Raw genomic sequence first — 20,864 nt, forward strand, 5'->3', positions numbered from 1 at the left:
GGATGCACAGCTGGAACCCAAAAACCTTGAGATCATGACCTGAGCCAAAGTCCAGAGCCCAACTCTCAGCCAACTGAGACACCCAGGCACCCCTACACACAGTTTGTTTTAACAAAAAGACCATAAATATAATCACTGATGCCTCCTGTGTATCCCATCTCATTCGCTTATTTCCTGCTCATGGGTAACCATTATTCTAAATTTTTTATTCTTCGTTTCTGGGTTTTATTGGTAATTTTGCCACAGACGGTTTTAAGATGTTTTTAATGGATTCACATAGAGTACATCCTTAAGTAACCTGCATATTTACTCAAATTATCTTCCTGAGATTTGTCCCATGTTTTTGCATGTAATAGTAATCCATTTATTTTCACTCCTGTATACTACTCCATTGTATAAGCATACCGCTATTTATTTATTTTCCTGTTAATAGACATTTGGGTGGTTCCCAATTTTTTATAATTATAACGGTGCAAATATGAGGTCTTCTACCTTGTACCTATATGTCCCGTGTACAAGAAGCTCTTTAAGTTACACAGCTAATGGAGGAGTTTCTAGGTGACAGGGAAAGTGTATAGACAAATTTGCTTGATAATGCCCACGTTTTCTAAAACGATTTCTAAAACCATTATGAGTTCCTTTCCTATCGAGGGCAGAGGGCATATAGTTGTTGTGGATGCTCTAGGTGTTCACCACTCTTGCTATTGTAAAAACTTGGTCTAATTGGTTAAGTATGAAAATGGATCTCACTGGGGTGATAATTTGCATTATGATGATCACTAAGAGGATGAGGCATCTTTTCACATGTATATGAACATCTTTGGTTTCCTCCTTTGTAATTCCTTGTCAGTTTTTTGCCTGTTTTTCTATTAGTTTTGTTTTGTCATTTCTTTTTAATGTACAAATTTCTTTATATATGCTGGATACTATTAGTCAATTACGTGTGTTGAATGTTTTAGCCATTTTACTCATTGCAAATACTTTCTGTAAACTCACTGCATATTCACAGTGAGTGAATTTTCTTGCTATAATATTTCTTGCTCTAAAAACTTCATGTGGCATGAAGGTAAATGAGGAATTTAGAGAATCCACGGATGGAAGTTCTGGCCAAAAAAAACCCCCAAAAAACAAAACAAAAAAAAACACCTGTGTACAAAAGAGACAAATCTATATACATGATAAATGTCTACTCCAACAAAGACAACATGCTATCCTCCGTGAGGAAGGAGTCCAATGTGATCAGTGTACCACCAGGTAGTCAGCTGGTCCCGTAATACCATACCAAAGGCTCTGCATTAGATCCTACTATTCGTAAGGATGTCATTCACCCATGAAAGCCACATCAATCTTAGTGACAGGGAAGTCCATTGAGCCCACACATAATTTTCACCCTTGTCACCAAGGCCACCTTGTTTATGAACCCATTGGGCGAGTATGGGATGACTGGGGAAAGAGAACAGGTAATCTTGTCCACCTGATAAAATTACATTTCATCACGGGGGTTGATTGTCGCAATAATCATATAAGCTAGAAATATCCTCAGATGTTGGGCCATACAGAAAGGTCCATTCACATATTTGTTTTTCCAGATCTCGTCTTCAAAAATTTTCCAATCATGTTCCTTCTGGGCGAACAATTAGCTACTGATTAAGAACATACGTATATCTATACTTCTTGCCATCTCTCCTTCAAATGGGCAATCAGATATGTTACTCAAAAGTTCTTTCCCAAGGGCGTATTTCCCTTACTTGTCTTTGAAATTGTCCTCTATTTGGGATTATAATGTTCCAGGTTTCACTTCTGACTGGTGTCAGCATATCATGTGGAGGAATCTTTAAACTAGGCTTATGTTCTTCTCTCAATTATTATAAAGAACACCCCGCAGAAGACCATAAATATGGGTTAAAACAGAAGTGACACAAAAGCCTGAGGCATCTCCTCTTGCAACTTACTTATGCCTTTAGAATGTAATGGGGCCCAACTTCAAGTCTACCACTTTCTCTTGGTAAAGGAATCATGCTTCATAAACTCAACTCTGTGGCATGGTGGACCAGAGACACCCAGTTTCACATTAGGAATACTAGGTTTTAAAGCTATTTGACATCCATTGTCCGGCACCAAATCTCCTCCAGGGCTCGGTACAAGTCAAAAGTTTTTTCTGAAATAGAGCGTATTTGAAAAAAGCAGATACTTCTTTGCTTTAAAACCCAAGGATATGCTCAGACATTCTCCTACTGAGTTTTGAAAGAGTATTCATTCAGCATTCTGATCTGCCACTGACATTTACAACACTATTGAATTTGTTGCACAGCTCTTTGAACTGTAGCCGTACCATTTCTGAAGACTTATTTTGCTCTTGACCCCACTCAAAACTTTTAGCCTTTCAGGCCCCTCAGTAAGTCAGTCCCAGGAGCAAGGTCAGCAATGTTTGTTACAGCATAATCAAAACCACCATGTGTTGTGACACTTATCTTAAAGATAGGCAGTGTGAGATGAGATGCAGCAATATTTTCACTTTGGAGGTGCTATCTCAACACACCCCAGACCTCCAGACCCCTCAAACATCGCTAAAATGACACTCTCCTGAATTTTCATTTGGTTTATCTCTAAACTTCTGACACACTTGTGCCTTACCAAGGCCTCTAATAGACTTGCAATTCCCTGCTAAACAAAGCCAGTCAGCATGATATAATCAGTACAGCGGATCGACATGACTTCCTGAGGGACAGCGAGACTCAAGTTTCTAGCAGTTCAGGTTGTGCAGAAAGCATGAGAAATCACATAACTCAGAGGTAAGACAAAGTGTATTGCTGTCCTTTCCAAGTGAAAACAAGTGGCTTCGGGCAATCTTTACTCCTCATCACAGAGGAAAGGAGCATTCAGCAGATGGACAACAGTATGCCTGCCCAAGGCGCATGTTCACGCACTCCAGAAGAGAGACCATCGACGGACGGCAGCTGTAATTAGAACCAGCCCCTGATTCAGTTTCATAATTCAAGTGTCATTCTCCAAGATCACCTTACCTTAGGCACAAGCCAAACAGGTGTTATACAAACAATTATATTCTTTATCTTTTATATAAAAGATACTAATTAGCTTGAGGCTAATACTTAAAACTGCCCGGAAGATATCTAGAAGGACTAAGTATGGGTTTTGAAACTAAGAAAAATCATTTGTCTCTTCAAAAAGCCTAGATTTTAAGACTTGTCTCACCATAGATAAGACTTATCTCACCATAAAAGTCAACTCTGAGGCTCAAAGTAGAATGGTAACCTTTTTTTTCCTAGAATTTGTATTTTCTTTTATTCTCTAATATTAGTCTCTTGCCAAAAAAGACTGGCTTATAGACAAAGAAGGATCCAGATGGTGGTAAAAATGCTCCCATTGAAATCACTTCCTCAGGAAAACCTTTTCAAATATCTACCTCTCTCACTCCAAGACTTCATTAAGTCTTCTTTGAGAGGTGCTCAGTTCTTTTCCACTGTACTTTTCATACTTTTAATTATTTTTAGTTATTTCTAATTATATATATGGTTTCTCATATTTTAAGCTCACTCTATAAAATGTTTGTGCTTAATTGAACAGCAATAAATATGCATGTATACTGTATAAATATGTGCCACGATGCACCAAGGATTATGCAATACTTTCTGCCAATTTGTGTGAGATTAAGGATAGTCCTGACTTCTGATCCACTTCTCATATTAATTTTCTAACATTTTTATATAAATGATCATATAAATGAAAGACTACATTTCCTCAAAGCTAAAAATATCCAACCACGTGGTATTCCATTTTCTACTTTTAGTGATGTAGTCTCTTAAACTTTACAAAGCAAGGTACAAAGAAGTGAGTCCAAACAGAAAGGAACCATCTTGCTGGATGGAGAAATCCAAACTGTGGGATTGCTGAAGTGGCTGCAAATTGTAGGATAGCTTATGGGAGAGGAATGAGTTGTATGGGGGGAGGGTCCAGAAATATGAATGGGGTCCCCATGAGTCTTTGGTAGAATATTAAACTCTATATGCATAGGGAGAAATTATATGAAGCCTGGCAGAGAATAACTGGGGACTCTGAGCTAAACAGATATTTTAGAGTTTGCCAATGGAATTCTGACCAGCAAGGGTGGAAAGACTTGCCGAATACAAATCATTCAGCAGAGACCCCAGAAAAGCTATATCTTAACTATGCCTACTATAGACTGTGCTAACACAACCTAAATCCAATCTCCAACAGGATCACACTGGTTCACCAGCAAATTAACTGCCTGCTTTAAAAGATATTTATCACTGGGGCGCCTGGGTGGCTCAGTCAGTTGGGTGGCCGACTTCGGCTCAGGTCACGATCTCCCGGTCCGTGAGTTCGAGCCCCGCGTCAGGCTCTGTGCTGACAGCTCAGAGCCTGGAGCCTGTTTCGGATTCTGTGTCTCCCTCTCTCTGACCCTCCCCCGTTCATGCTCTGTCTCTCTCTGTCTCAAAAATAAATAAACGTTAAAAAAAAATTTTTTTTAAATAAAATATAAAAAAAAATAAAAGATACTTATCACTATTTAAAGGATATAAAAGCAATAATACAGTAACTCATATTACATATCTAGCATAGAATAAAAAAATTAATAGACATAGAAAGAAGCAAAAAAAATGTGACATGATCTGGAGAATAAGCAATAGAAACATATCCCAAGATGACAGAGATGTTGGCATTAGCAGGCAAGGACTTTGAAACAATTATTATAAAAGTCTCCAATAATTCAAGGGAAATTATCAGATATAATGAGCAAATAGATGGGGAATCTCAGTCAAAAAGAAAAGGATACTATAAGGGGCACATGTATGGCTCAGTCAGTTAAGTGTTCAATTTAGGTTCAGGTCATGATCTCACAGTTCATGAGTCTGAACCCCACCTTGGGTTCTCTGCTGTCAGTGCAGAACCTGCTTTGGATCCTCTGTCCGCCCCCCTCTCTCTCTGCCCCTCTCCCACTCATTGTCTCCTTCTCTCTCAAAATAAGTAAATAAATAAACTTTTAAAAAAGAAAAGGATACTATAAAAGAAGAATAAATGGATATTCTAGAACTGAAACATATATCTGAAATAAAATTTTCACTGAATGAGCTCACTAGCATATTGGACACTGTGGGAGAAAAATGGATACTCTGGGCCACAAGGTATTCATGTGGACCATGAATCAGTACCCAAATGAACAGGTCAAATGAAAAGACCGAACTGACCCCATCAGAACCTATCTGAGGAATTAGAGCCTCTAAGTCAGTTTCTCAATTTTGGCACTATCAACATCTTGGACCAGGTACTTCTTTGTTGTAGGGAACTGTCCCATGCGTTTTTAGGATATTTAGTAGCACCCCTGGCTTCTATTCAGTAGATGCCCATCGTACTCCCTTCACAGTTATGAAAACTGCGATGTCTCCAGACATTGCCAAATGCCCTCAGGGAGAAAACTCCCCCCCCCCCTTTGAAACCATAGCCCTGGCATGAAGCAAACGAAGAAAAATAGCTGGATTTCAGGCTACCCCAAAGATGACTCTTGTGTCTGAATACATAAGCACTCTGTTCACACTTAAAATAACATAAACTCACTGCTGACTTCTATTTCCATTGCTAGAATATAAATTCCAGGAAGATAACATAATAATCGTCTTATATCCTATTGCATAACCAGCAGCTAGGCTGATGCCCCTTGTACTTTGAATGAATCGATGAAATGGTGAATGAATACTGAGTGTTAGTTCTGCCTTTCTTAGGACCCGGAGTGACTATACAATGCTGAGGTGGTTTCCCTTTTATGTATTGCCTTTCTTCCTCACTACCTGAAATCGCCTAACCAATGGAAGTTTCTTATTGTCATTTGTTCTCAACTCTGTCTCCTCACGAAAGTAACAGATTCACTGGTTCTCTTCCTTTACATCCTAAACTGACAATCACTAGCATTTTTATGTGTCTTAAAGTCCATCTCCCCGCTTCAAATCCTTCTACACATCTTATTTTACCTTAACTTTTAAACATTTCTACAAAATATTTAAAGCTGTGTATTGTAATGGTAGTAGTCCTGGAATCAGACTAAAATGAACAATGTAAAAAATACAATTAATGTTTTTAAGGTGACAGGATTATGAGTCTTCATGGGGAAAACTGTTTTGTGACACGATGCAACTTAATATGAAAGATATTTAAACACTGTTTATGTGAAATTGCAAATTTAATCAAAAGTTTTCAAGATATATATTATAATCTTGTTTATTACCATCGCCCAGCTTCAACAATTATAAATTCATGGCCAATCTTGTTGATCTGCACCTAAAACCACTTCCCTTCTTCTGTATTATTTTTAAGCAAGTCCTGGACATATTATCACTTCACCCTTAGAGAGCTGAATGCATAGCTCTAAAAACACTATTTTTTAAACAAAACCAAAATAATTTTTTCCACATCTTAAGGAGTCAACATAATTCCTTAATTTCATTAAACACCCAGTCAGCATTCAAATTTCCAGTAGTTTAAGGTGTCATACTGACTTTTATTTGTAAGGTTCATTTGATGCAGTTGGGATTTAAATGAGAGCCATACATAACAAATGTTTATTTTGTTTTTCCAATCTCTTTTAACTGATAGGTTTTCTTGTTATCCCTGACCTGGCCCCCTCCTTCCTCCCGTTTCTCCTCTTCCTCTTCCTATTATTATTTTTTTTAATTTTTTAATGTCTATTTTTGAGAGAGAGAACAGAGCCCGCGTGGGGGAGGGGCAGAGAGAGAAGGAGACACAGAATCTGAAGCAGGCTCCAGGCTCCGAGCTGTCAGCACAGACCCCCAAGTGGGGCTCGAACCCAGGAACCACCATCATGGGATCTTGACTTGAGTTGAAGTCAGCCGCTTAACTGACTGAGCCCCCCAGGAGTCCCTCCCTCACTATTATTTGTTGAAGAAACTAGGTTCTTTTTCCTGTAGAGGTTTGTTCCAAAGTCTGTTGCTGAAAATTTAAAGATACAGATCTCATCCAGAGATTTGTGTAAAAAAAATGTTGTGGAATGTCTCACCTATCCTCCAGATTTGGTTTACATTTAACTGAAAAATTACATTTCTGTGGTGGGTTATCAAAAGACATCACCATATTCGTTATTGTCATCAGAGGGCTCTGTATCAGAAAGGTATGAACTTTTAGATTTTTTACACACAAAAAGTCTATATTATGGTTACCAAGAAGGACACAGTTAAATCAAACTGGAGATCTGTTCTTCACTTTGTATAGATTTCTAGCTCCAGTTAGGAACTGGTACATGATGCTTTCTCTCCCCACTCTCACCTTTGTACCCTTGAGCAACATTTGTTTGACAGCAAAATATTAGCCCTGGAGACTTGTATTGACAGAATTTTATTTCATCTTTATTTAGTAACTTAATCTCCATAAGACCAATAGCAGTATGATTTCATCTGATACCAACGTCACCTCAAACTTGAACGGAAAATGTACGTGGGTTTTTGGAATAACTTTGTGCCCATTCAAGTGCATGATGGATTCTGACTTTTGCTTAAAGTTCATTGTGAGCAAGATATCACAACAGAAGCAGAAAAATATAACAGAGGCAGGTTTTCCTACCAAGGTCATTTAAACACCAGGCCTCCTCCTCTTCTCTAGTGCCTGGAGTGAGGGACCCTACTCTGGCTTGAACTGGCAATTGCTTCCACACTAAGAGTACACAAATGACCAGTGTGTTAATGTCTCTTTACAATATTTGTTTTTAGTTAGTATGCCCTGGAGCTGGAATGAACATATGCTTTGATTTCTAGAAACAATGAAATTCATAATAAAGTATGTTCTCCTTACAAATATGGTTTTTTGGTTTTTAATTAACCTAGTGGAAGTATATAATTTCTTGTGTGAAAGTAATCTGGGGTTTGGCAAAAACATAGCAAAAAGGCAATGTTTTATCTGGTTCAAAATTTTTTTTTCAGGACCAGTCAACAACTTCATATTCTTACCCATTGAAGTTCAGTCTTTTAATTTTCATGCTTTTAAATATGCGCTGTTTAGGGGCGCCTGGGTGGCTCAGTTGCTTGAGCGTCTGACTTCGGCTCAAGTCATGATCTCACCGTCTGTGAGTTGGAGACCCGCGTCGGGCTCTGTGCTGACAGCTCAGAGCCTGGAGCCTGCTTTGGATTCTGTGTCTCCCTCTCTCTCTGTCCCTCCCCTGCTCACGCTCTGTCTCTCTCTCTCAGAAATAAATAAACATTAAAAAAAATTTAAATATACGCTGTTTGGTAACAGAGTAAGTTATGATCTCTTAAAATCATAAAGTGTAACAAAAATCTGCCCATTACAGGGGTTTACAAATGATGACGAAAATATTTTTGTTTCTTCGCCAATTTTGAATTTGAAGTAATTTATATTTTATATTGTCTATTTTAGTATGAGTATTTTACAAAGACAAAACATACCCATTATAGTTATAATTCAGTCAATGCTTTGAGTTGTATTATGATTTCTGACATTGCTAACTACTACTAATAAAAGAGGCATCTATCAAACAGGGCGCACAGATTCTGAGAATCATGACTCCATTGCATTTTTTGATTCATTTCTTTCATATTTGTAAAGGATCAAAGTTCTACACAAAATTCATAAACCTTCAAACTTCACTGACAAGTAACTTCTTTGATGAGGCCCCTAAATAATGCTTTTGTTTACTAGTGAAAAATGGACACTTTAGTTCTAATCTTGCACAATAACTCGTTCTCCAACTAAAATTTTGAAAGTCTGAACAAATTATATACTTTGGGAAGATATTTTTGGAAATCAGGATTTGCATTCTGTGTTAAAACTGGTGGGAATTAACTACTTACATTATTCGTTTTGTACTATATTCTGATTTCCAAAACTGACCAAAGAACTGAGTTTGCTGGTAAAAAGAAGGTGGACTGGGATAAGCCAATTTGCGATTCATACTTTTATGGTACGCGTTTCATGAATGAACATAAACATTTATGTAAGCACATACAGACATACACAGGTTGAACAGTTAAGGGAAAAACACCTTTTAATATTTGTCGGAGGGGGAGAATTGTAAAGTCTTCCATCAACTATTAGCTAAGTATCCCTCTTCATCAATTTTTACCTGCCCCTCCCACTTAATCTCTAAACTCATCCTATCTTTAAGGAGATTGTCCTTGATGTTTGGTAAGCTCTACCAGCTGTGTCATAAATCAAAGTTCATCCATAATTCGCCTCCAGACAAGTAGTCCTCTTGAGTGCTTATTTTAGAGAATTTCCTTCTGGCTTCGCCTACTTAATCACCACCGCTTCAGGCTACTCAAACCTGTGAGCAGATAGACAACCGTTTCCTTTTGCCTGCCTTCTCTGGAAACATTGTACCTCCCCAAATTAGACCTATACAGTCATTCCAGATTACAGTAACAGACCCCCCCCCCCACTCCACACTCTCTCTCTCTCTCTCTCATTCTCCCACCCCCCCAACCTAATTTTTCCTTCCAGAGATGTCTATTTTTAATATAAGTCAAAGCACACTGTCATGGGTTAGAGGGTGGGGATACTACCACATAGAAGTACTTTCTCGCTGCAAGTATTTTATGGTTTAGTAATTTTCCTCAACATTGTTCAACTTGTTTTTCACCAGTAAGACCGTGTCACGTTTAAAGTCTGGAAGAACTACTTCCCGGGGTTTTGGGAATAAGTTCAAATACTTACTGAGAATAAGTTCACGAAGCAAAGGCCATTTTCTGCCCTTTAAAATGACCCCTGACCTCATTATGTTTACTCAAAGAGAACAAATGCTTTCAAGATGCGCCGAAACCACCTCCAAAAGGTAGTTACTTCTAAACTATGAGACATTTCCCGAAACTCCCTCTATGGCGTGCGCAACTGTGAAAACGATTGCAGCTAGCGCCTGGGACAAGATTTTTCAATCGGCCTCTACATTTAGGGAGAGACCACAATTCCACCTGCCGCGTAGATTCAGAAACCACCCAACTCTACGGGATTCCAAACCTCTCCATCTCTTTCTGAGGCAACCCCAACACGGATCTGGGCGCAGCAAAGGATAAGATGGGGTGTGGGGAGGCCAGGAAAAGAAAAACATGGGGATTCCATCTAATGATTGCTGGGCCGGGACTTAAAAAACTCCCAGTGCGCGAGGGCGGTGGGATGCCGAAGGGCGTGCGTCTTTGGGTAAGAGCAGAGGGGAGGCTGGACCCCATGTCTGCACGTGGAATCAGTAATTCCCCGTTCTCGGAACCCTCGGGTGCAACTCCGCGCCACGCGTCTGGGGCTCCCCGAACCCGAAAGGGGCCCCGAGTGGACTGGGTGAGGGTGTCCAGCGGGGCCCGCTCACCCGCTCGCCCGCGGTCCTCTCCGGGGCTGTCGTCTCCCTGCCCTTTGGGCCGCAGAGGAGCCCCTCGGGTCGAGGGCTCACCGCGCCCGCGTCAATCCTTGCCGGCCTTGAAATGCAGATTCTGGTTGCCAAGGAAATCGCCGCCTTGCCCCCGCGGTGCCCCCGGCCCAGGTTCGTTCTTCGTCCCGCCTCTGGCTGAAGGCGCCACTTTGCCAGGAGCGCCACAAAGACGTGCAAAAGTGAGGCGGCACAGCACATTTTTAAACTCGTTCTCCGCGCCTCTCTCATGCAACCATCGGGGCGCTCCAAGAGCTAGTGAGGCAGCGCTGCCCCAGGCGCGGGAAGAGAATCTAGGCTTCTCTGGAGCCTGTGCCCGCGGTGTGGATCTGCGGTGGATTGTTCGCCACCACCAGGACAGCAGATAGCGCCAGGCCGAGGGGAGGGGCCGAGACGCACCCTGCGGGCGGGCAGGGGTGCCGGGACCGCGGTGGCGAGGCGGGGACCCCTGCGGCCCGCTGTCCCCTGCATCTCTCCCCGGATGTGGTCCCGCTGCGGTGGGATGGCTGTGCTGCTCTGCGAGTTTGTCTGGCAGCTTCTACTGAGCAGCTAATAGTATAACAACCCGGCTTTGATAAATCTGAACTAATTACCCCTCTTAATTAAAGTCTTTAGCAGTTGTTTCACTGTTTTGGCAAGAAAACAGGAGAGACTTGCAGTTAGAAAACACCAGAGCCCGAGCTCACAGTGGAGCTGCTGATTAACACTTGAAGCATTTCAAGGACCTGGCACCCGACACAGTTTGGTTTTCATCCATGTTCCCTCCTTGATTGGAAGTATATTCGTCTATAAACATATATACACATAAAAACACGGAGGATCTTTTTGCCAGCTGTGTACAAGTGCCTGTGTGCATTCAGGATGCAAACAATAGATACCTTTCTGTATGGTATTGTCCTGATGCACGTTTGGGATGTATATTACACACATCTCCTAGATACGTTGTTTCCATTTAACCAGCACTTCAAACAGATCAGATGGCCCAGGACAAAGACGTTTGTTAAAAAACTTCACATCTTCTGCCTCTGAACTTTGTCAAATTTCATTGCTTTGGGCTGAAGTTGTAACTGTGTAAAGAGACTATTATTTTGTTCTTGGTGAATTTCTCAGAACAAACATTAGGTGGTACTAACCCAGGGTTGAACTTTCAAAGAATGTGGAAGGATGAGGGGGTCAGAATAGTGATCTCTAGCTGAATAATATGAACAGAGCCCTTACGTTTGTTGATTAAATAAGCATGTTCCAAGTATTTATTTCCAACAGTCAATGAATCAATTTTCACGTGCAAGAATCAAAACCAAAATGCAAATTCATCCATAATGAACCACCTTTTTCTAGTGTGTGTGTGTGTGTGTGTGTGTGTGCTCACGACTGTGAAATGTGCCTTTACAGGCACACACATCTATGCGTGTATATATAACATACACACAGTGTCTTGTTACCTCAGGGAAAGAGGAAATGATAAACAATCGGCAGGCATCTTGAGACCGCAGAATAACACAATGGAAATATATACAATAATAAAATTAAAATGGTGCAGCATTCCCGGGTAGGATAATACAGATCTCAATAAATACAGAATTTTGTTTAAAAAAAAATCAGAAAACAAAACCCCCAATTTTCTCATAATCGTTAGTGCGTATATAGGATATAATACACAGAACCATTTAGCAGGTGCATGCAAGAGGCTAAAGGCGGGGGAAGTGCAGAGGCTTCTGGTAGGCGCTAACGTGGGCCCCAACACGCCCTGGGGTCTGCAGACCAGCTTGGGTCTGCAGGACCAGCTCTATTCCCCCGCTGCCTCGGTAGTGGGGCCCGAATGCGGCTGGGAAGGGACTTTGGCCTTGATCACTGGTGGGCCGGGTGGAGCCCGGGCTGCAGGGGACCAGGGGGCGGCAGCGGCGGCGGCAGAGGCGGCAGGGTGGCAGGCGGCATCTGCTGTAGAGGGGGCGACGGGTCCGTGCCGGGCTCCCCAGCGGACGTGCGGGCCAGCCCCAGGCTGCTGTCGTGTAGCTTGCGGACGTGCTTCTTGAGGTCAAAGTTCCTGCAGAAGCCTTTGCCACACGTGGGGCACGTGAAGGGCTTCTTGTCGTTGTGAGTGTGCATGTGGAAGGTGAGGTTGTAAACCTGGTGGAAAGCCTTGTTGCAGATGCTGCACTTGAACTGCTTCTCCCCGCTGTGGGTCAACTTGTGGTTTTTGTAATTCCCTGAAACAGACAGATGACAGGGACGTGGGTCTAAGTTGAGAGCTTGAAAAGAGAGGAGTGGACTATTGCAAAGCAGGAGGAAGAGCTGCCACAGCTGGTACAGCAGGTGCGGGGCTGCGCTGGGCACCTGCACGTCTCTCCCCACGTTTACTTGTAAATATCAGCAATGAGGCCATCCCCTCCACATTTTAAAACATATTTATTAACCCAATTATATAAAACGAGAACAAGCCGCTGGGAAATACCCCTCACTGTATAAACCATGTCTTTCTCTATTACTAATCAGATGCAAGGGCAGGAGGTTGGAATGGCAACAGATGCACCAGTAACTAGGTGCACTTTAAAAATCATTTTTCTAAAATACCCGGAAAAGATTGGAACTTTCAGTAGGACTACCGGTGAAAGGCAACGCCTCCTGCATTCTATACCTTTTTGATGAAATCCTTTGCCACAGAATTCACACACAAACGGTTTGTAGCCTGCGTGTATTCGGGTATGCGTGTTTAAAGTGGAACTTCTATTAAATGCTTTGCCACACTGGTTACATTTGTGAGGTTTTTCCTAAGGGGAAGGGAAGAAAAGCAGAGAAGTTAAGGTATTTTGTGGAGTCCTGGAAACTCAAAAACACACTAATGCTGTCTCCCGTGTTTTTAAGCAGAACAAAGGCAAAAACATGGCATTTCCTCCTGTCCAGCTAGCACATTTTAAACCTTTTGCTAAACAGTCAGGGTTTAGCGGCTATTTTTCTACCAACCGTTCCGAAGTAAACCAGGAACACACCTGGGTATGAATGATCTTGTGCCTGCACAGGGTGCTGGCTTGCCGGAAGCCCTTTCCACACACTTTGCAAACGAAGGGTCTGGCTCCTGTGTGCACTGGCATGTGACGGGTTAAGTTATAGTGTGCGTTAAAGACCTTAAAGTTAAACACATGGAGAACAGGTTAGCCCAACAAGTACTTTGAAATTAAGCGCGGCAGAGCAGGGGGAGGGAGGAAATAACCTTATAGAAAAGGTATACAAATAATTACAAAATTAAATGAAATTTGAAAGAAAGGAAGGAGGGAAGGAAAGAAGGAGGAAAGGAGGGGGGGGAGGAAGGAAGGAAGGAAGGAAGGAAGGAAGGAAGGAAGGAAGGAAGGAAGAAGGAAGGAAGGAAGACCTCCCTCCTGCATAGTACTTGCCTTTCCACACACTTCGCAAGTGAAAACTTTGGGCTTGGTATTAGGAGAGCCTCGGCTGAAGTCAGAGGTTTTGAACGCGATTTTTTCCGACAGAAGCTGGGCGCTTTCTTTCATATAATGCTGCAGTTGAGCCTGGGACAAGTCTTTGAAAGCTACTCCCGAGGGGTACTTCTCCACCGCCGGGACCACCAGTTTATTTCTTTCAGCTAAATACGTTTTTGGCTGAGGGTGCAGAGGGGAACTGAGGAAGTAGGAGGCCACCGGGTGGATGTTAACGCCGGCTGCCGGGTGGCAGGGGCCGTCACCTCGATTCAGGTAGCACAGGGCTCCCATGGCGTGGAAGGAAGAATGGTTGACCACACGGGGCCTTACCAGCTTGTACTGCTGCAGCGGCAGCGCGTCCCGGGCCAGGTCGCCCTTGAGACTCAGCGCGCAGTTGAGCAGATCGCTGCAGCTGAACGCGGGCGCTGCGGGCGCCGCCGCGGGTGCCGCCGGAGACTCCAGACTCGCCTTCCGCGGCTCCGAACCCGTCATTCCAGCCTTGGAGCTCGTATCGTACGCCACAGGCACGAAGGGGATCATGCAAGGGATCGACGAGTTAAGATGCAAAGAGTGCTTGGGGTCCCCCTTGGGCACGGCTCCCTGAAGGAAGTGGGGGACGGGCAGGGCCTTGGGCTCTGGGGTGCGCGCCATGATTCGTTCGATGGAGAAAGCCAAGGGTTTGGAGGTGCTCATCATGTTGCCCCGGGCCGGAGCAGTAGCTAACATTTTGGCAGTCGCGTTGTGGCAGCTACTGTCCATCTCTGAGTCGCCAGCGTCCGTCAGCCGGGGCCAGGCTGCGCCGTCGTTGCCTTGTTCCCTGCTTGTCACAGACCTGCGGAGAGGAGGACGGGCACCATCACCACCAGCAGCCTCCTCCTCCTCCTCCCCAGCATCACCAGCCGAACCTGCCTGCCCAGCCCAATGGACTCCTGCCAGCCCATCGCAGAGTTCTTGGCGCACCAATGACTCGAGGACAATCACTACTTATTTCTATCAATAGAAAGTGTTGTGTCAATAACGCAGCCAAGATCTCGCCAATCGTTAACTTCCAAGAGGAGAAGGTAAACTAGATAATTGCTCAATTCGCTTCCAACAGTCAACAGGAAAACTTTTTTTTTCTCCGCAGTCAGTGACTACTTTTCATTGGTGAGTGAAGTTCCCCCGCCCAAAAGAGGCGGGGGCGCTCTTCGCCGCGCGGCACGCCCTCCCCTCTGCGCGCAGTCTTTCGGGCGCACACCTCGCTGTCCCCCGCCCCTTTGCTTTTTCCTCTGTCTTTTTAATTCTCAATCTGCTTAACCAGGCTTTAAAGGCCAAGCAAATCTGAGATCAATTTTCTCGTTTAGCTCTAAGTGACATCATCTAAAATCATTGTGCAAAGGCTAAATAAGGAAACGGAGTCTAATTCAGGGGCAAACGCCCGGCTATATTTATGAAACGCCAGGCTCCAGAAAGCCACGGCCAGGAAGCCGACCGCAGCGAAATCCGAGCTTTCTCTGCACGGTTCCGCCGGGCCGACACCGGGCCCAGGTCAAAGCCGCGCCGCCTCCTCCGCAGCCCTCTTTCTAGGGCTCCTCTGGGGCCCGGGGCTGAGGACTCCTGGCATCCCGGAGTCTCTGCGGCCCGAGCCGAATCTGGACCACTTGGAAGACGCCAGCAGGTAACTGGCCTCACAAACGTCCCTGAGAATTAAAGGCCTTGGGAGGCTTGTTATGTATTTGTGGTTTTGTAAATGTGGTACCTTGACAGAAGTTTGGGAAAGCCGCACTCCATCCACAAAGTTGGGAAGGAGTTGCAAGGCATAGGCGCGTATCACACGACAAGAAACCTCGGCTGCGGCCGGACCCCACCCCGATATACACGAACACACACGCGCGCGCTTTTATACGTTTCCATTGAGAGCCCAGAAAAAATATTTCTGTTAAGTACCTGCTCTCAGAGCTCTCTCGGAGCATTTTAGATACTGAAAGTTAAGCAGAGAAGGGAAACAACCTATGATTCCACCCCCAGCCCTCCATGTCCCTACTGCTGGAGTCCCCACCACTTGTCAAAGCAGCGCAGGAGGCAGCCTGGGTGCGTGTGCTCACCGCGCGGCGGCGAGCACCGGGACCTGCGGGCACGCGAGCGCGCGGAGACCTAGTCCCTGCAACGCCCCAATATGCCGGCGCCCCCGGGTCTGGCGCCTCGGTCAAAACTCTGCGAGGAGCGGTAGAGCGTAAGGGGTGTTCCTGGAAGGCTCCGGTGGCTGCTTCTCCGTGCTGCGCGGGTTCCCGCCGCCTAGGCAGGCGCGGTCCGGAGCGCGCCGACCACTGCAGCGCTCACGCTCCTGGTTGCTCCCCTTTGCAAGCCTGCGATCCCGCAGAGCTTAGCCGTGGGACTAGCGGCTGCGAGGCGAGAGATCGGCGGCCGCGAGCCCGAGCCACGAAGTGGAGGAAGAGCGCAAACGTGCCAGTTCAGAACCCTGCGGCCCGCAAGCCCCTGGGAGTGGCCACCCGCTGCAGCCCAGGGTGCCATCTACCTGGTGAGTTACCCTCAGTGAGTGCGTGTAGAACGGGTGGTGACGGGTGGGTGTGGGTGACTTCTTGCAAGAGGCCTGTTAAGGGTCAGCAGTGGGAGCCTGGATGCAGACTATAAAACCTGGGATTGTTGAGCCTCTGAGCAATGTCACCCCAAAATGAGAAGTTGGACCCCAAACGGAGGAAATTTGCCTCAAAATAATCCCTCCTCCCTACCACAATGCTCAGCACAGGCCACTCACTCTGGCTTTTCGTGAGGGTCTGCCCCGCCCCGGCCGTGCGAGCCGAGAGGGGTGGACACTGCAGAGAGCCAGGGCTGGGGACGCGCGCTTTGTGTCCAGCGGCGGAGCAGAGCAGCGGGATGGGTGGTGGGGACACGCAATTGCTAAGGATGTGGGGGAGGAGGCGTGAGTCCTATTGGAAGTTGGAGGCAGCCAAAGGGCTAAATGGGGAGAAAGTCTGGATGCGACCGGCCTTAACAACTAGGCCTGGGAAATGCCTCCTTTCGGGTCTCGGGGTGGCTTCGGGCTGGGAGGCTGCAGCCGTATACAGGTGCAGGGTGAGGCGAGCTTAGGGCTCTAGAGCCGAGTCCAGAGAGAGGCGCCTTCGCGGCAGATTTGGGCCCGGGCTCAGTCACCCAGGGTGCACCCAAGCTGGAAATTTCCTTTCCTTTTGCTGTTGGGGCCTCAGACCCTGTCTTCTCTTCTTCCCTGCTCAGACAAAGAGCTCGGGGACGGCTTTGCTAGGGGAAAGACGGGGTGGGGGTGGGGGCGGTGGCGTCCCACGACAGATGGGTCGCCGTTAAGACTTTAATTGCTGCCTTTTGGGGCAGGTCAGGTTTCCTTTCCTACCTGCCACTTCCCAACATCGAAAAATCCCCCTCACGCTGCACCCCTCCAACATAGGGCCAGGTTTGAAGGAAAAAGCAAAGAAGCACGAAAACAGCCTGGCTCTGGAAAGTTTCGGAGCGCCCAGCTGACTGGTACACCTCATCAGCTTCCGGAGCGTTACCTGCCTTCTGGACTGAATGCCACCAGTTTGTTTTACGTTCGTCGCGTGTCCCTCCGCACTCCCCTCTCCCCCTCCCCCACTCCCTCCTCCTTAACGGCCAGAGTCCTGTTTTTGACCTCGGTACATTTCTCCTTCGGTGGACACCGAACTAACAAGGAGAATTACTGGCTAAGGGGTATACTTATTTGTATAGTTAATATTTCCAGTGTTTGCTTTTCACTGGTCTTTTCGGGATTTGCCTTTTTGACAAGTGTTTGAAAGTAAAGTGTCATGCGAGTTAACACAAATATTGCAAAGTAGCAATTATGCCCTCCCTTTAAAACATCAGACCTGAGTTTGCTAATCCTAAAGACTGAAGAGGTGCTTTTATGAAATCAAGGTCTTGATATTCCAACATTGGTTAATGAGTATCTTCTATTCAAAACCTAACTTAAAGCTCTTACTTAAAAAAATACATCTGTATTCAGTTAGAACTGCCGTAAACAAAATGCAAAATGTATTTAGGAAGGGCTTCCATCGTCTTGTCAAATCTGTCCAGTACTTTGGGTTTTCTTCCCCACATTTGAAAGATAACAAAACAAAAAAGAAAAGAAAAGCAGAGCATATTTGGCAAATTCAGAAGCTTCTAAAACTGTTCATCACTTAAAAATTGTTTATTAAAAGAATGCAAGACAGCCTTGTTCGTTTCATTAATGGCAAATAGAAACAGTTATAGTTTCTTTGGACTTTCTTTGAGACTCTTCTAATCCCCTTTTTGGTCAGAGCCAGTGATTTTAAGTGTCCCACTCCTTCCCAATCACAGAAAGCCAGTATTTAAATCCTTGTGGAAGGGGAGTATTAAGTGTGTGGTTTATCCCGCCTGAGATGTACTGAGGGAAGCAGAGCAGTCCTTGATATGAAGAGACCTTCTAAACTCTTAAGACCTCCTGAAAAAATACGAAAAATTTCTACTCTTCTAAAATAATTTCAAGTTCTCATTTTTTTTTTTTTTTTTTTGCCTCGGGAGCCCAATTTTTATTTCAGTGCTTCCTAAACTTTGTTCTTGATTGTTCAAGAACTTGCATAATTTTCACAGGTTTTTAAATTTACATTCCTGTCACAAGCAAATGCAGTTTTTGGTCAAGACTACTGCAATCTGAAATAAAAGGCAATATAATGGAGCCATTGATTATAATCCACAATCTTTCCCCTCTTCTTCTTTAATAAGCCACAAAGTACTGTTGAGTTTTTAAAAAGGAACACATGGATTAGAAACTATTATAACTTATCCAACCTTCTGCCAAGTGCATGAATTCATCTCTGCTCACGTTTTTAGGATTTTCAGGCCTCTCCAACATCCATGGCCCCTGCCTCTTCATCAGAAGTAACAGCCTGCTTTCCCTTTGCTTCTTAGTAGCTACTATGAGCTCAATGGAAGAGACTAGGTTATTATTCCGACCACCCTGCCTCCCCAGGCACTAGGACCCATCCACAAGTCTTCCTGTTTAATAAATAGCAACCTACCTGCCTTCTGGAGGAGGAAAAACATTCCTAAATTCTTCTACAGTTTTACTCAGTCTTTATCTCTGACTTGTCTTTTGTTACTTCCTGTAATGTGTGATGGAGGTGGAGCGTTGGAGTAGGCCCCAAAGAGGGGGATCTGCAAGGTTCAAAGGAAGAGTCTTGTTGAGTACCTCAGATTAAGTTAATGAATACACAGTGGGAACTAACTTTCCAGCACATCAACAAACACAAGAGCTACGAGTTCCGATTTGAGGCTACTAGTGTGCTTTTAGTTTGGCAGCAAATAAAGAATTTTTGCTAATTTTGTAGAGCGTGTGAAGGGCAGTGTGCTCGGTTGGTTGTGAAGGAGGGGTCAGTTAACTCACCGAGCTCTCCTTTCTTCTGGGGGAGGGGAGGACGGAGCGTGGTTTGTTGTTTAGACCTTTGTTGTTACTATTTATTTCTTTTTATTGGGGGTCTCGGTTCAACCTAGTGGAATTATTGTCCTCAAAACAGCATTTACATATTAAGTCGGTTTGTAAAAGTAAAGGAAGAGCCCCAAAGGTGAGAGCTATTAATGAGCCGGCAAGCATTACAGACAAGGATCACCTGCCGCGGGTTTGTTTCTGCCCCTCCACTAATGCTGGGGTTTTTCTCACCCGTTCCCACAGGCCTGTGAGGTGTGTTCCCTACAGACTGCGACTCAGAGCTGGACTTGGGGGAAAAAGAAGTTCAGAAACAAGCAACCCAATGTTTCCAACTCGTCCGAGAAGCTGCTACAAGTCAAACTACAAAAGTCAGACAAGTTTTGCTTGCAATTTACAAGGTAGTTCTGGAAGCCTGGGAAGTGAACAATTAGAAGAGGACGCCCCAAACACGCTCTTTTGTTCTGCACTGATCGCTGGTTGTGCAACTGGCTGATTATAGCTTTTCAGCAGCAGTCCCCAGATAATTTTTACGAGTCATTTTTGTGGTCAAAATAAAACCTACATTCGACACCGCCCGATTCTTTCCTTGATACTACCCACGAGGTTTAGAGCAGTTGTGATGTTCTTTGCAAACTTTCTGATTTCCCGTGAAATAAATGTCTATAATAGAAATTCAAATAATACAGAGCAGAGGAGGAGCTTAGAAAAATGGAGAAGCAACAGAAGTAAATGAAAATCCGAGAGCCTTTTATCAACGTAGTTACCTCCCGGACCCCGGCCGTCGGTGGCTCCCGGCCGGGAGCGCCCCGCGCCGACCCGCTGCCCTCGGCCGCCTGGGCGTCCATAACGGCGGCGACCTCGGCGCCCCCCGGCCCTGGCCTCGGACGGGAACTGCGTTCCCGCTGCGGGAGCCGGAGCTGAGGTGCCCGGCCTCACTCACGATTCGTTTGCCGGAGCAGAGCCATTTAAAAAGAAGTCCGAAGTAAAACCGAAAAGCTGACAACACTCCCTGGCTGGGATCTCCACTTATTGGTTCTTGCTCACGAGTCCCGAACGGTTAAAAATGACGTCGGCAAGGCCGGGGGCGACCGGGCTCTGTGACCCTGCCTTGGAGGGGCCGGCTAGGGAGGCTGGAGCGGCTTAGAGGGGACTGGGAGCCGGGGCGCTACTCCCACCGCCCGCCGCCAGCCAGACCTCCCCGCCCGCCCCCCGCGCGCTGCGCGTCCGGCGGGGCTCCCGCGCCCCCCACCCGCCCTGCCCGCGCCGCGCGGTCGTCGCTTGGGTCCCTCTGACCTCCGGCCTCGGGGCCTCCACCACACCTTCGCGCCCCGCGCTCCTTTGGGGCGCGATCTCGCTCCTCCCTCTCCCCGCCGCACCCCCGCGGATCCAGCGACGGCTCCGTCCCTCCCCTCCCCACCCCCAAGGCTGGTGGGAGATGGGGGCAGTCACCAAAGGGTTTCGGGCGGGGGTGCCGGATCGGGTTTAGAGACCAAGTAACAGATGGCGGAGAACTCCCGTTTGAAAAGTTTCTGAACGGAACAGTCGCTAATAGACTTTCTTTGACGACTCCGGGTGTAACTGAAGG

General features: G+C 45.5%; 1 protein-coding gene across 3 annotated transcripts; it reads right to left on the reverse strand.

Annotated features, from left to right (window-relative positions):
* Positions 1-11,619: 11,619 nt before the first annotated feature.
* FEZF1 (FEZ family zinc finger 1) lies at positions 11,620-20,478 on the reverse strand. Of its 3 annotated transcripts, XM_042923224.1 has the most exons (6): positions 20,044-20,478; positions 18,873-19,008; positions 13,804-14,677; positions 13,402-13,536; positions 13,050-13,182; positions 11,620-12,621 (listed from the first exon to the last, which is right to left on the reverse strand). In XM_042923224.1, exons 3-6 carry the CDS (start codon positions 14,602-14,604, stop codon positions 12,263-12,265), a joined length of 1,428 nt encoding a protein of 475 aa, XP_042779158.1. In that variant the 5' UTR covers positions 14,605-14,677; positions 18,873-19,008; positions 20,044-20,478; the 3' UTR covers positions 11,620-12,262. The 3 variants fall into 3 exon arrangements, with proteins under 3 accessions (XP_042779158.1, XP_042779167.1, XP_042779150.1); XM_042923233.1 differs by lacking the exon at positions 20,044-20,478 and having other exon boundaries at positions 18,873-19,379; XM_042923216.1 differs by lacking the exons at positions 18,873-19,008; positions 20,044-20,478 and adding an exon at positions 17,210-17,352.
* Positions 20,479-20,864: the final 386 nt, after the last annotated feature.

The sequence above is a fragment of the Panthera leo genome, chromosome A2 (assembly GCF_018350215.1).
Source record: "Panthera leo isolate Ple1 chromosome A2, P.leo_Ple1_pat1.1, whole genome shotgun sequence".
Taxonomy (NCBI): Eukaryota; Metazoa; Chordata; class Mammalia; order Carnivora; family Felidae; genus Panthera; species Panthera leo.